The 16642-nt window shown below is 44.2% G+C and overlaps 2 protein-coding genes across 44 annotated transcripts in view; one reads left to right on the top strand and one right to left on the bottom strand.

Annotated features, from left to right (window-relative positions):
* The window catches only part of Ralgps2 (Ral GEF with PH domain and SH3 binding motif 2), a 180247-nt gene that overhangs the window by 120730 nt on the left and 42875 nt on the right, over positions 1-16642 (bottom strand). For 8 of the 43 annotated variants that reach the window (XR_015635221.1, XM_087580906.1, XM_087580901.1 and 5 more), the window contains exon 1: positions 10880-10959. The exons of 18 other annotated variants lie outside the window; for them this stretch is intronic. The gene's annotated coding sequence lies outside the window, so the exon portion shown is untranslated. 43 annotated transcript variants of the gene reach the window in all.
* LOC148001708 (uncharacterized) lies at positions 9959-12099 on the top strand. Its single transcript, XM_087581927.1, has 2 exons — positions 9959-10000; positions 10691-12099. The coding sequence occupies exons 1-2, from the start codon at positions 9959-9961 to the stop codon at positions 11423-11425; spliced, it is 777 nt and encodes a 258-aa protein (XP_087438053.1). The 3' UTR covers positions 11426-12099.

Below are 16642 nucleotides of genomic sequence, written 5' to 3' on the forward strand. Positions count from 1 at the left end.
CTCAGCTCTGCTTCATCCTTGGGGATTTCAAAGCCTAGCCTTACCTCTAATGAAACTGCACTTCCCACCCCATCCATGCCAAGGACTAAGTCTTCCTGCCTTATCTTCAGTACTTAGTATGCCCTTTCCTTAAGGCCACTCCCCTCCTGGGTGCCCCACCCATGGAATGCCAGCACTCTCTAAGCTGACATATAATTGTGTCTTAGCTAATGTTATTTACTGTAGTTTTACATATAAGGTTTTGTCTTTCACCAAGTTGTAAGCAATGATGGCTGTGTAGCATTCCCGAGTACTATGTACACACTAAACAAAAAAAATATCCCAGTTGCTTATCTTAAACCCCTCAGGATGCTTGTTTCAGTACCCTCACTCATATTCTGACTTAAAAGACAGTACAAATGTATGGAATATCAAACTGTGAGAGAAGCAGAAGTCACTGCTAAACAACAACTCCTGGTCACATATGGACTAAGAGTTCTGTTGATCACACCTGAAATCACCGACCTACAAACCCTACACTGTGTACTAAGGTTTTGGCACACACACAGAGGTGCCACAGAATATACACAGATATTCTAAACTATTACTAGGCGAGGGAAGATCTAATCAATTCTTATCTATCCCTCTATATCAGAAGTGGAAGAGTAAACCGAAACTCCAGACTGATCTCAGAGACGAGAAGCTGCATCAAATCTCTGCGATTCAGAGAAGCGTTCTCCATGTACTTCACTAACACTGCCCTGTCTGATGAGTCTAAATATTCATGGTGCTTACAACGACGACGACAAACTACGGATTTCAACAGTGCTTTAACATTATTTACCAGTGCTGTAGTCTTAGCCAAATACAGGTCAGGCCATTTTGTCTGTCTCAGACATAATGGAAATCAGACAATTACAAGTCTGTTACTACAGCAGTGAGACTACAAGTACATCGGGAGAAAACATACGATCTCACATCCCTGGAGTAAGTGAAGGATTTTTAGGTATGGCACTAAATGACACCCAGCGTGTCTGCCTCGAAGGTCACAAAACATCTGGATCACAGGACAGTAGTGAAAAGCACCTGACCCTACAATCTTCATTTAGTTTTACAATGAGTCTACAGTATGACCAGTTTGTAACAAGCAACTGGACCAGAGATCTAGTTCACCAATGCATTTTCACAGAATCATCTTTTTCAAAAGATTATTTTATTTTATGTGTATGTTTTATTTGCATGTATATGTATACACTAAGAAGTGTCATATCTCCTGAAATTGGATGTAGGTTGATGTCATTATGCAGCTACAGGACAGAAAGAGGTCTATCATTGGACGAGAAGGAAGGGTGGGCGGGAGAAAAGTTTTAATGGAGGGGAAGACTGGAGCGAGAGGAGATGAGAGGGGAGAGCAGCCGAGAGAACATGGAGGCAGACGTTAAGATTTCTCTCTGCACATTTACAGGTTGTTATGACTATTCTTAAGGGATGGATGTGTGCAGGACTTCTGTGTCTAGATAAACTATATCTTATCTAGGTGGGTGGTTTATATCCTTATCAACTGGTTGTAAGTTAACTGTGTGGATGTATTGTACATTGAGCATTTAACACATAAATCTGTTGGATTCCAGTTTGCTGAGTAATGACTTCACTGTGTATTTGGGAGTATGAGCAGAGTCCATGACAGGAAGCCATGCTAGGCTATAGAATGCTTGGGGCTAGTGTGGTAACAGGCGTGGTAACAACCTGCAGAGGGGACAGTAAGTGGAAATGGCTGACAGAGAAACAGTCAGAGCACACGGATCCTTGAGGAGTGGGAACTCTCAAGAGTTGGACGTGCACGCTTTTTTAATTTTACCAAAGCAACTGGAGACACAGACAGACTGGGAACTGAACCTGGGTCCTCCAAGAGAACAACAAGTGCTCTTAACCACTGAGCCAACTTTCTAGACACAGACAAATTCATTTTAAAACTTATATGACTGACTAACAACAACAACAGATCTCACTAAAGGAAATCTAAGACACACACACAAAAAAAAGGTTTAATTTGATTTCAAGGTCTCCGTTTTCTCGCCCTTTACTATCTCTAGTCAGGGTGCTGTCACTTTTATCTTTATTCCTACATGTACAGTAAGTAGCAACTCAGATCAATAAGATATAGTAAGTCATGACAGAAGATTAACTAGGGAAGTTAAGGCTGGTGAGACCACTCACCAGGTTTAGGCACTTGCCACAGCAGACTGGCATTTCAATCGCTAGACCCACATACAAGTCCAAGAGAGCTGAATCCATGAAACTGTCCCCTGACCTCCACACAGTTGCCATGCTCCCACCACACACACACACACGCACACACCAGAGAGGGGGGAAGGGAGGGGAGGGAGAAAAAGAGAAAGAGAAAAATGCATTTAAAATTTTTAAAAACTATACACACCCCAAGTCCCCCTGAATGCATAGTTGTTAGCAGAGTTTGGCAGGGGGAGAATATAGACAGGGATCGATTTGATTGGTGCACGATGTATGAAAGAATTGAGTCCAACGCTGAGCTCCACTACTATATACAATTAGTTTTCATGCAAAATCCAGGATCAGGAGACGCATGCCCACAATCTCAGCACTTAGGAGGCAGAGGCAGGAGGATACCAAGTCCAAAGCTAGTTCAAACAAAACCAACAGAACCCCTCTACACTCCACCAGAAGTCTACTGAACCGGGAGAGTGAATTCAGGGAGGCTGGGAAGCAGCAAAGGAAAATAAAGAAACTAAGTTTAAGCTAATATTCTTTCTTCTTTAAGGAAGGTTAATCATTCTGGTTTTTAAACCCAAATTAAATACTAGAGAGCACCTGGCTATGTGTGGGTAAGAGAGAGAAGGCTGCTTTTCACTACTGTCCTGTGACCCAGATGGTTTGTAGTCTCGATGGCAGACACGCTGGGGGTCATTTAGTGCCATACCTAAGAATCCTTCACTTACTCCAGGGATGTGAAATGTTATGTACAAGCAGTCTAACTGCTGTAGTAACACACTTGTAATTTGTCTGATGTCTATTATGTCTGAGACAGATAAAATGACCTGACCTATATTTGGCTAAGACCACACAGCACTGGTAAATAATATCAAAGCACTGCTGAAGTCCATGGTAGATCTTCATTGTAAGCACCATGAATATTTATTTCTATTACATAACTCAGACAGGGCAGGACGATCTGACTCCCTGACAGTTGTCAGAGCCTTCCTTGGTGCTTGGCTGCCTGGAGCAGAAGACTGCCAGCCAAACAGCCCCTTTGGCAGCCAGTGGGCTGCCCTAGTAGCAACCCAGCTGCTTTATGCACTCTAGGTTTGCCTTGGAGGTTACACTACAGCACAGTTGCTGTCCAGGCATAGTTCTGGACCGCTACAGCTCTATTCTAGTCAGGGCTGACCTGAAAGCCCCTATGAATATAACAGGTGGAAGGAGAGAGGGAACACTTTCAGCAGGAGGCCTGTGACTGCATGACGGCAGTACCATGACACCTGTAAACACCCTTGTCAAACGCTCCTTCCTGCCTAGAAGCAGACTACTGCTCATTAGAGTCAACCAAGAGACATTCTCCTGTGTTGACCCCTTAGTGCTGCAACGTTAGGCCCACACCTGGCTTCTCAGTCCTTGCCACTCGTGATCTTTATCACCTTCAGCACGGTGAGCTTGTCACACGAAGAGGACTCAGCAATAGGTGCAGCAGAGCAATGGCAGCAGGAAGCAGCGACAGCCAGAAATAACTGAAGAGTGCAGACTGCTGGAGGGAGGGCGAGCAGTGAGGAGCCCGGCCCAGTCGAGGAACTGTGGAGCACAGGTGCTGGAGTTCAGGACCCTGCCAAGTCTCAAGGGTAACAGTCATGACACCCTCGGTAGGACCAAGAGCTGTAACACTGACTTCTGGGTGGATGATAGGTCCAATACCCAGAGCACGACGAGAGGCTTGGACAGGAGCTGAAACATTAAGGAGTAGTCATTGTGGCTGCTGGCTACTACTATTGCTTGTGGTTAAACCTGGTGTACCGGGCACTCAGTTCTCAGAGACTGGGGCTATAGCTGGGTCTGCCACTCTGGCTCCTAGGCCTTAGGCACTCAGTTTGGTCATTCCAACAGTTCTTCACCTACTCATAACTTCCATCTGCAGAGACTCCAGCAGCTGACAGGTTACATCCAGTCTGCGATGACCGCTGGATCCAAAAGCATGTGCAGAGTGCTAGCACATGCTACTGACGGACTCTCCAAGTCTAATGTCTCTCTGAGCAGCACCGTTCTGATCTGTTACCCTGGCCGTTAGGACGTTTCAGTTTGTAAGCACCTCTTCAGATCCTCCACCCGTTTGTTGCTATGCTTTCCCAAGGATGCATCTTTAAAGTACATTCAATGCAGGCCCTCTGGCAGAGATAAGTACTACAAGCACATTTTCTAATTTGCCATTTGCCCTTTTGTTCTCTTAATGCTACTACTTGATGAACTGATACAGTTAATGCACACTACCAATCGTTACTCTTCTGACCAGTGCTTTTCGTACTCTACTCAAACAAACACAACAACAAATGACCCCTGCACCTACAAGAGCCATGCAGACATATTTTCTTCTAGGACTTTTAAGTGGGAACCAGGGAGAAAACACCCAGGACCGTGCACATGTGGGGTGCATTTAAGTACCCCATCACAAGGACACACCTCAGTTCTAGAACCTTTCTGTTTACCCTTCACCCTCTGAGCAGAGTACATAACCCCTAGGAAACTGTTTCAGAGACAAAAAAAAAAAAAAAAAGAGAGAGAGAGAGAGAGAGAATGCTTTACATTATAGTGTATGGACTTAGGAAAACTGAAGAAAACCAAAATGCATACACATACATCTTATAAATGAACATTTTAAAAAGCAAACTCTAAGACACTGGCAAGTGGAATCCAGCTGGAGGTTGGGGAGTGGGAAGAGTACATCACAGTTAAGTGGAGGCTGTGCAGTCCAGAACAGAAAGAGCTCAACAGAAAGCAGCATTAGCACAACACAGCCTATTATTAATCAAGAAAGTATCTATGATTACCTATAACACAAAAACTAGATGAGCTCAATACTTCTGTTTTAGAAACTTCAAAACCTAACACTGACACTACAAAATGTTTCTCAATCTTTTTTTATCAAAGACAAAAAAAAAAAAAAAATGCTTATGGGCATGGTGGGGCACTTCTGTGATCCAGTATTCGAGTGGCCGGAAGACGGCCAGCGTTTCAAGTTGGCCTGGTCTAGACAGCAAGTTCCAGGTGATCCAGGGCTTCATAGACCTGGGGGAGCAGGGAGCTTTTACCTTACATATTAGAAATCAATAGTAAGATACCTTATAAACTTTACGAGTTTTCCTAGTAAAGTTCTGAACACAAAATCCATGGAGCTGTGGAGATAGCTCAGTGGGTAAAACACTTGAAGAGCAAGTGTGAAGACCTAAGTCTGAGTCCTCAGAACCCACGTAAAGCTGGACACAGGCAGCAATGCACATCTGTAACCACAGGGCTACAGGACAGGATGGGAGGCAGAGACAGGAGAATGAGTCCCTAAAAGCAGGCCAGTTAGCCTGAGTTGGCTGTAGCCAACAGATACTGTCTTAAAGCAGGGGGAAGACTAGAACAAAGACCTCCACACACATGTGGCATGTACTTGCAACACATCTATCTCGCACGGGCACGGGCACGGGCACGGGCACGGGCACGGGCACGGGCAGGGGCAGAGAGAGAGAGAGAGAGAGAGAGAGAGAGAGAGAGAGAGAATATATGAATGAGAATGAGAATGAGTGAGAATTTACAAAATTCAGAAATATCTCTTCAGGGAAGCCTGGCAATCACACTACTGTTCCTGCTATAGTCCTCTATCACTCTGATGATGTCATATTTTCTTCTCAAATCTCTTACACATTCTCCATTTCTCCTTACTCCCTGCTGATGACCAATTCCCATACAGTGAACAGAAGCACTCAAGAGAGTACTTAAAGTGATTACCACCATGCCTCTGTCCATGTTCTACCTTCTCTTCCATTTCTATAGCAGCATGCTCTGCTGGTAAAACACATGCAAAGCTAGATCAAGGCCTGCAAACCACAAGCTTGCCACCTGCAAGCCACCTGCAGCTGCTTTCCCACTACAGAAGAGCAAACTAGGGGTTAGTGAACAAACCACTGCTCACACTCCAGCTCCTTAAAGCACACTGGCTACACAACCCCCCACATTCTGTGCAGAAAAAAATGAAGACATGAGGACACGTAAAATACATCAGACATACTAATGACAAAGGAAAAAAATCTTAAGGCCATGTCACATGTAAAGGAAGAAAACTCTGAATGATACTAAGACTTTTCAACAACTTTTGAAGGTAGAAAAATCATATAGCAACCCCTTCTACTTCACAATGCTCCCTTCTACTTCACAGTGCTCCCTTCAATTTCAAGGAAAATTTATCATCTTAATTCAGAATCTAGCCCAGACAGTGATCAAGTTGGAACAAAGTATTTTCAGCAACATAAACAATTCAAAAGGTTCGTCTTGCCATGCATAACTTTGTTATAAAACAGTCTCTCTCACACTTTGGCCCAGACCAGCCTGGAACTCCCAGAAATCCTCTTGCCTCAGCTTTCAAGTGGTAGAATTATAAGTGTGAGACATCTAAAAGTCAACAAAAGATGCAACTCATTCAAACAAGAAAATAAACTGAAAGGGCGTTTGGGGGCGGGGATGGGGTGGGAGCAGACATGACTCTAGAGAGCACTGGCTCCAATGCAGTCAAACAGGACACCTGTCAGAAGTGCCATTCAGCTGTGCAGCTTCAGTGCAGAGGAGCACTGCAGATCTGAGTGAGAACAGAGGGCTTAGGAGGCCCCTTCCCAATTTTTTTTTCTTTTTTTCAGAGCTGGGGACCGAACCCAGGGCCTTGTGCTTCAAGCACTCTACCACTGAGCTAAATCCCCAACCCCCCTTCCCAATTTTTAAAAAGTTTGAATACCTATCACCTCTGTGTTTGTAGATTTGGACAGACTCTAGAAAAAGGTAAGGACAAATAACAAAGTGAGTAAAATCACAGAAGAAAACAGCCTAACGCCAAGCAATGTATTCACAGTACACTGCAATGTTCAACTATTAAACATATTTACAGAGCCATGATGATGTAAACAACGAACCTGTAATCAAAAGCATGACATCACAATACAGGGAATACACCAGTTCAAGGTACCACAGGAGTCCTAGAGCAAAGCCACTGGAAAAACAACAACAACAACAACAAAAAAAAAAACAAAACTAAAGGTGGGGCTGGAGAGATGGCTCAGTGGTTAAGAGCACTGACTATTCTAGAGGTCCTGAGTTCAATTCCCAGCAACCACATGGTGGCTCACAACCATCTGTAATGGGATCCCATGTCCTCTTCTTGTGTCTGAAGAGAGTGACAGTGTACTCATATAAATAGATAAATACTCTTTAAAAAAATCTAAAGTTGAAAAATAAAACTACAGAGCCATGCACTCATGCCAGAAGAAAGAAAACAAGATACAAAATATCGAAAGAAACGGCTGATAATATCAAGCAGGACCTTGGAAGGAGGTCATAAAGAGATGAGGCAAGGCACCTAAGTTTTTATGAAAGGTCTTGTAGGACAACTTTCAACTGTATTAAAGTACTAACTTAAAAAAAAAGAACACAGTGATCATATCTTTTAATATCAATTATTTTACTCTCTGGCCGTAATCTCTAACCAATAATTGAACACTGTTTTAAGTGTTAGGTACTTTTCTAAGAAGGGAGGAGGGGAACAGGGAAAGGAGGAGGGAGGAGGAGCCTGATGATTAAAACTCATCTGGAATATTTAGAATGAGTTCTTGAGTAAAACATGGAAACCAAAGAAAATAAAACTATAAAGCATGAAAAAGGAAAGAGTATAGATTAATTAAAAATACTGAAGTCTTATCATATCCAATCTTCATTCCCTCATTAAAAAGGAACTAATGGGAATTTAAAACACACTTAAGGAAGTAATTAGAGTAATGCAATGAACTCACTCTTTTCCAGGGGACCTATTTCAAGCTATCTGAATTATGTTTTCATTGAACACTAAATAACTATTAAACATGTGAAACGCAAGCAGAAGTAACTACCTCAGATGCAAACGTTAAACAAAAGCTCATATCCAAAACCCAAGATCCATTTTAATGCACTTTGTTCTCAAAACCTTCTGTGTGTTTGTTTTCCAGATCAAAGGAAAGCAGGGCTTTAGAGAAAGCAAGGCAATCTCAACTACTAGATTAGCCCTTAAAAGCTTCTTGGAAACTTCTGGAAGCTAGTAGTACACTAAGTGTTCAGCTGTGTATCTTGCCAAAAAGTCTACACTCCAGAGGCGGGACATCACACTCTAGCAACAGAATGGTCTGGGTCTGGGGTCACTGAGAGCTGGTCCCCCTCGGAAATGGAGATAATAACCTTCCTAGGGTAAAAATTAATTACTGACAGTCCTAAGAAGTAACGACATATTCATAAAAAGCTCTGAAATCTGCAAAGATCTACACCAATGTGTGCCACCGTGTTCACTAATCAGAGCATAAACTAATCTCTTTTCCTCAGACTTTTCCCACCCAGTAAGATTTCTCACAGAAAGATTCCCTGTTTCCCTGGAGGGAAGGTGTCAGTTTACTTCTCTGAAGACTCTTACAAACAAGTAAAGAGCGAGAGAAGACTCTCAGCACACATTCATTTAAGTACATATAGCCAACAGATTAATTGTTTAGCCACCTAGAAACCACACGCCCTCTGACTCCAGGTAGAGTATATTTAGAGTATGTTTAGAAACCAGATACCTAGTGTGTATAAACATACCCACAGTTTAAGACGACTGTCTTGATGCTTTTATTCACTAGCTGATCTCAAAAGGAAAAATGCAAACAATATCCTAACTCAAAAGGCATTGAGTTTTCACTCTGACTTTTACTCTTACAGACCTGCCCACGTATTCTCTCTCCATCACTGCACACGTGTGTTTTTATTCTATTCTGCAGCATCCCCTCCACATCTATCAGGATACAGAAGTAAGCAGGAGAACTCTGTGTGTAGAATAAATAATCCAGCCTCTGGACAAAAGCTTGAAAGTAGCTTTTAATCCCAGCACTCCATAGGCAGAGTCAGATCTCAAGTCAGTTTAAGCCAGTCTGGTCTATGCAGTGGATTCCAGGACAGTTAGTGCTACATAGTGAGACTCTGTCTCCCAAAACAAAAACAACAACAACAAAAAAAAAGTTTCAAGTTGCAATCAAATTAATATTATCAACAAAGCCGTCTTTCACTGAAGGCAACCACTGCCCCAATTTTAAGTGTAAGGGCCTAATAAACTAAAAAAGCTATGCCCTTTTTTATATAAATTGCATTACCCACACAAGTCTGGTTCACAGTTAGCTTTTAAATTTTATTTCTCTCAGAATTTTTGGGTGTATCCCCCCTGATACTGTATTATCAGAAAAGTATACTGGGATCTTGACACTCAAGCAGATCTTTCAACTTCTGCTACAATCTGGTGAAAAAAAGACAGAGAACAGTATTTCCAGAAAAAGTCAAATTTCTGAAATCAATGCATGGTGTGATCGATGGACTGGATCTTAATATTTCAAAATTACTATGCCAGAACTTAAACTCAAAATAACTACACTTAAAATCACTCAAGGGAACTTTAATAAGCACATTTAATGTATACATATGGCCAAGACAAGTAATTTTCCACATTTTGAAGCTTCATGACCACACTCGTTCACTAGAGGTTATTATTATTAAAGTAATTCTGTTTGGTTATAAATCCCACTTCTGCAGTAACAGTATTACACTTGTGATGCCTGAACAATCATATGTGGGTGGGACAGGCTGTACAGTTTGCAAGTTAACGAACTGTGGCACTGCGGTACTCCTTCATGCAAGGGAAAAGTTCTACCAAATTCTAATGGTCATCTTCAAAGACACACGACCTCGGGTCCACCGGATGGTAAACATTACATAAACAAGACCAAAGTCAATTCATAAAACAAACGGCGACACCGAAACAAAGCTCTATAGTCACTTAAGCGTTATAAGGGGCGGGGAGGAGGGGGGGGGGATGCAGAGCACCTACGGGGAAAGGCTCAATTAACTGCTGCCCGTGCTTTCGTCCTCCGATCTTAAACAATAGGCGCTGGATGCTTTCGGTGGAGCGCTTTCTGCAGAGAGATTTTGGGTTGCAAACGCCCCTCCTCCACAGCCACCATCAGGCCCCTTTCTTCCACCTCCCTCAACCCTCCCAGCTCAAACAAATTAACATTCGTACTAAGGTACCTCCTATCAGCTCGCAGCTTCTTCCCAAACACGCCCACGCACCCTGAAACCCGCCTGCGTCTACACCGCACACGGCGGCAGGAAAAGCGCTTCGAGGGGGGCGGGGAGCCGCGGCAGCGCACAGGTCCGGGCTCCCTTCCAGGTCAGCTCCCCATCGCCTCCCAAGCCCGGTGTTTACGAGCCCGCCTAAGCCCACACAGCAAAGGAATTCCAGGAGCTGCGGGCAGATAGCGCGGCGGTGCGGGAGCCCCCCACCCCCGTCCGCGCGCGGCCTCAGCGGCGGCGGCAGCGCCGCTCACCCCGCGCTCCGCGGGCGGTTCGGCCCCGCAACAGGTCACCCGCCTCGGCTCCGTGAGGGGTGCAGGCGCCCGGCCCGAGAGGGGGTGTGGCTGGCGCGGCGGGGCCCGGCCCCGGCTCACCTGAAAGGCTGAGGCGACGCCGGGGCCTCCGCCACCGCGGGACCGCGAGCGACCCGCAGCCCGCCCTCCCGCGCCGAGCACCGCGGCCGCCGCCATTGCCCGCGCCTCCCCGCACGGCCGCCCGCCACGCCGACCTGTGCAGCCGCGGCTGTCGCCTCCACTTCGCCCGCAGCTCCGAGGCAGCGCTCGCCCAGCAGAGCAGTCGGCGTCTCTCATTCAGCGCCCGCCGCCGGCGCTCGGGGGAGGGGAGTGCGCCGGATCCACCCCGGCCGCGCAGGGGGCGCGCGCCGGGCGGGCGGGGCGGAGCGGCGCGCGCACCAACCGAGCGCGCTCGCGCGGCCGGGAACGCCGGGTCGCCGGGGTCTCGGCTCACGCTGCGGGCGCCGGGCTGTGCCCGCCGAGGCCAACTGCCGCCCGTACCGGTGTCCGCGGCGCGTGCCCCAGCCGCAGCCGCAGCGCGGGCCGCAGGGACCGGTCGAGCCACAGCTCGGGACGGACAGGTGGGGCCCCGCGGCTGCTCCGGCACGGGGTCTCCTTGGCGCCTGCAACGCGGGCGCCGCTCACCGCTCAGGCCAGAGGACAAAAGTCTGGATACGCTCGGCCCCCAGATCAAATACCCAGCCCATGCGGGCGGAGTCCTTTGGAGTCGTGGCGGACAAGTGGAGGGGCTGCAAATATAAAGAATCATCCCACAGCTGTGGGATCCTAAATGATGGAGGCAGTACTCTCACACATTATCATGCCGGAAGTATTGGGTCGGCGTCTTTAGGTGTTAAGCAGGGTGGCTGCCCCTGGTTTAATGAGCAAATAACAGAATTTTTGTCAACCCCTTAGTCCCAGATTGATGAGTTCCAGGTGAACTGTATTTTCACGTCATTGCGGAAACGTGATTCTAAAAGGCGAAAATTTTTTCCTGCGAATGAAAGGGGATGGAAGGGTGTTGTTTCACGGGGTGCACCTAGGTGGCCTACTTAAACTTAGCACCATTTGATGCAGTGTGACTTAGTGGAAGGTTTTCAGTGAGCCACCTTGGTGTATCATTTGGTCATTCTGGAATAGATGCGGTCCTTTTCTAGGCAATGTACAGTAAAGGGTGGATTCTGTAGCAGCACCGAATGTAGATTGTGAAGGGACCAAAAGTGTTCGTTTGATTTCCTTGCTCCCTATAATAACTAATAAAAACAACGGATTGTTCTCTTATGCAGAAGAAAGTTAAGCACTGTTCCCTTTGTCTGCCTTCTGTGGAGAATGTAGATTGGTCATTCATCCTCTTGGTTAAATCACCCGCATGCAAAAGTAGGTGTAAGACAGAAACGAAGCAAGGAAAATCAATAAAGCCCAGTGCTGGTTTTTATTCCATTTTACATTGGAAGTCTCACCAATAGTGATGGAATCATTGATAGATGCACAGAAACCAAAAAGAAGGAAAAAAAAGAAAGAAAGAAAATTTCACCTGAGCATAGGCTAAAGAAAAGGGGTGGGGCTAAGAAACAGACTATTGAGAAAAAGGCTTCAGGACAATTATGAGTTTTCACTTAGATGCTATTTCCTACAAGTCCCGAAGAAACAACAAACTGAAGTGACAATTGGGGGGGGGGACCTTTGAGTTACTGAGTAAATGTTTGATCTTTCTTTCCCCAAGTTAGTAAGAGATTAAGGAAAAGGTGGATGGCTATATGCCAACAAAAATACATTCAAATATATGTGTATACATTATATATATACAAAATATATTATATATACCATTATCCCATGTTATTAACTGCTTTTAAAATAGAAAAAGTAAGGCACCTCGGGTAATTTCATTTAGTATAAATGTCTTTCAGCTACTTTAAATTTGAATTGGGGCTTCATGAAAACAAAGATCCCATGTCCCCACAGCTGCCAGTTTACTGTAAAATTTCACAGTTTACTGTAAAATCACCGAAGTTTTCACTCCAGCTTTGAAGAGAAAAGGCCCAAGAGTCCACGAATTTGTACCATAGATTCCTATGCCTACGGAATGTCTGAATTTGGAATAACTCACTCAAAATTGGTTGCTCATGTCGACAGCCTACAAAAACACATTTTTATTAACCTTAAGAGTTCAGTGTTTTCTGAACTTGATAAAGTTGAGAAATTCTGTATGAAAATATATTTAAAACAAAAAACAAAAAAACAACTTGGGCTGGAGAGATGGCTCAGTGGTTAAGAGCACTGACTGCTCTTCCAGAGGTCCCGAGTTCAATTCCCAGCAACCACATGGTGGCTCACAACCATCTATAATGGGATCTGATGCCCTCTTCTGATGTGTCTGAAGACAGCGACAGTGTACTCACATAAATGATTCTTAAAAAAAAATAATAAAGTGGGAGAAGCTGAGAAGATGACTCAAGAGGCGAAGGTGAAAAGCTGGCAGGCCTGAGGGTCAGAGTTCAGTCCCTGCATGGTGAGTGAAAAGCTAGATGTGGCAAGCACGTGTAATCCCTGAAATTCTGCAGGGAAATGGGAGGTAGAAACAGCAGACTTTGGATGGAAGCTCTTGGGCCGGGTAGCCTAGAATATGCAACTGTTCAACCAACCCGTCTGCAGAAACGAGAGACGCCCTGCCTCTATCAGGTGGAAGGTGTCCACGTGTGCACACACAGAGAGGATGGGTGTGGTACTCGATTTGTAATCTCTGGGCTCAGGTGGCTAAGGTAGGAGGATGTCTTCTATCCCAGGCCAGCCGGGGCTACAGTATAAGACCCTAGCTCCAAAATCCAAAAGGATAGAAAACAGCTTCTCCTTTTCTGTTGTTTATAAACTGAGTTATCTCTCAAGGTCTGTTCCCCATCCATTCATATGCAAATGAAGCAATGACTGCTTGCAACAAAGTTTCTTTACCAGCGCATTATATTTTTTTTTTGCAGTTCTATAAGTTGCTCTATGAGATTCATTTGCTTTTGCCAAAAGAGAGGAAATATGCAGAGTCTGAGAACAAAAATATGCTAATGGGTCTAACAGAAATGCTATTATATAAAATAGAAATCGATAACAATCCAATACGCTTAGAAGTCATTCCAGGGGAGTCACCTGTAACAGTTTTATCACTATGCATTACTTCCAAAGGGTAAGCCAAGGGAGCCATTTAGATAGAGAATTAGCACTTCCAAGGCAAGACACTGCGACAGCAAAAAGCAGATCAACAAACAATGCATCTCGTTGTCAAAACCAAACAGACAGGCGTCTTGAAGAAACCTGTCATGGTTCCAATGCGCTGATCTAAAACATAGGCAAAGTCGGGTACTCACAACTGTCTGGGAGGGGACAGACATAAGAAAGGACCTTAAAGGGTTCCACAGAAAATGGTTTGAGGAGAGTCCGCTGGACTCAGACACCTGGTGGAGAAAGACATGCTGTAGCTTCCGAATAAGGTTGGTCAACAGAGTATTCAAATCTGAGCTCCATATTAAGTAATTTACAATTAAGCCACTGCTTACAAGAGAAATTCTATATCAATTCTGTGTCAGACACGAGTCAGCAGGGGTTTATTTACTTAAAGATGATTAGCATTTCTCCTGGAATTCTCTTGGGGGCAAGTTTGCATATAAGTAAGTGTTTGAGTTTTTAAATACTTTTCAACATTAAAGACAATTTCAGGGGCTGGAGAGATGGCTCAGTGGTTAAGAGCACTGGCTGCTCTTCCAGAGGACCTGAGTTCAAATCCCAGCAACCACACGGTGACTCACAACCATCTGGAATGGAATCCGATGCTGTCTTCTGGTGTGTCTGAAGAGAGTGTACTCATACACATGAAATAAATATTAAAAGGAATAAAGACAGTTTCAACAATTATTTATCTGACATGGTTATTAAAGAAGCTGTTGAGGGATTTGGTTATAATTAGTTGTTCTAGATAAGCTGGGTTTTCATCTTGAAGTACTAGAAACAGTTTAAACCATTTTCATTGATTGTTTTTCTTTGAAATTTCACTACCTTTTTACTTTAATAAAATACCATCCTGCTTGTAATTCAGCAGTACCGTGCTTTTCTGGCATGTTCAAGGCCCTGCGTTTGGTCCATAGTATCACAAGAAAACAGAGCACAGTGTGACTGAACCTTTCCCTGACATGCCCACTGTGACATAGGGTATCCTCCAGAGCTGAGAATATTTACTTTCTTTTTTTTTTTTTTCTTTTTCTTTTTTTTCGGAGCTGGGGACCGAACCCAGGACCTTGCGCTTGCTAGGTAAGCGCTCTACCACTGAGCTAAATCCCCAACCCCTAGAATATTTACTTTCTTAACCATTCAATAGACAGTCTTAGCTACTCTCTTGCTGCAGCATCACAGATCTGACACTGAAAACCGAGGTTTCTGCTGTCCTGGTACTGTTCCTGCTACTGTAGCACTGCCTTGCTATAGTCATGTACACACACACACACACACACACACACACACACACACACCTGTACCCCTACACACACCTACCTCTGAATTGCCTTATAGTATGTGGAGTACTCTGGGAAAAAGTAGCGCTTACCTAGGAAGCGCAAGGCCCTGGGTTCGGTCCCCAGCTCCGAAAAAAAAGAACTAAAAAAAAAAAAAAAAGAAATGAAACAAGAATGTGAGAACAGGGGTTGGGGATTTAGCTCAGTGGTGGAGCGCTTGCCTAGCAAGCGCAAGGCCCTGGGTTCTGTCCCCAGCTCCGAAAAAAAGAAAAAAGAAAAAAGAAAAAAAGAATTCGAGAACAGCTCTGACTTGGGGCCATCTATTTAGCAGAAAGTCCTTTTGTTGTGTCTTTAAGTTTGGATAATTGTATTTATCTGATAGCTTTTTTTCCAAGTAAGTGAATTCTGTTCAAGTTTCCTTATGAGGAATTTAAGCATAACTTTTCAGATGTGGTGGAAAGAGAAGTTCATTGTCCAATATCACCTCCATTTCCTTTTAAAATATCAATTAGATTCAATTTTTAAAGGAATTCATAAATCCATACTAATAATAACGAGCTTGGCTAGGAATACAGGTCAGTAGTAGAGTACTGACAACATGCATGAGACCCTGAGTTTGTCCCCAACCACTATTTAAAAAAAAAAAAAAACCCTACTAAAAAATAGGAATAAGAAGAAATGTTCTTATGATAGAGCATAGGGTGGGAAAAGACCATTATGCAGTAAATGGCAAAGCCTGGAGAGAACCATCGGTGAGTCTCAGGAGGGAGTATACTTGAGGAGCCAGATGCATGCGTAGTCATAGGGAGTTTGTCCATTTATTAGCTACAAGGGCAAAGTCAGTTAGTCACAGTCGGATCACAGATGAGGGACAGACAGACGTCACTCGCCTTCAGATCTGATTCTCTGGAGATGGCATCTGAATGGGGCAGTGATGCTCGGTCCCCCATGAGCAACATTTGGTTCCGTTGAACTAATGTCACGAAAGACAAACGCTGTGAAAATGCCAGAGTGGACGTGGTGTGACACCAAGCAGTACGTGGACTACTAGGCTGGGTCTTCCACGGGAAGAAAGAAATGAAGGGCGTTGCTGGGTCAACAGGGAAGCTAATGGTAGACTGACTGCTGCTCTTCACTAAAGACACTAACATTAGTAATGACTGGTTACATCTGGTTGCATTCTTAGGAATATACACTGAAGCATTCCAAAGTAAAAAGCCAAGGCGTATATGTGATTTTTAAAACATTTATTATTTATGCATGTATATATATGTAATGATAAAATTTTAACAGCAGGTGAGTGGGTAAAGAGTGGGCATCTACAATCTTTCTATAAATTCAGAATTATGTCCAATAAAAAATCTTTTATTGTTTTTGGTTTTGAGACAGAGTTTCATGTAGTATAGACTGGCTTCAAGTTCACTATACTGCAGAGAATGGCCTTAAATTCCTGTCTGTTCTGCTTCTACTTCCCAAATTCTGGGATCA

This window comes from Rattus norvegicus, chromosome 13 (genome assembly GCF_021556685.1).
Source record: "Rattus norvegicus strain SHRSP/BbbUtx chromosome 13, alternate assembly SHRSP_T2T, whole genome shotgun sequence".
Taxonomy (NCBI): domain Eukaryota; kingdom Metazoa; phylum Chordata; class Mammalia; order Rodentia; family Muridae; genus Rattus; species Rattus norvegicus.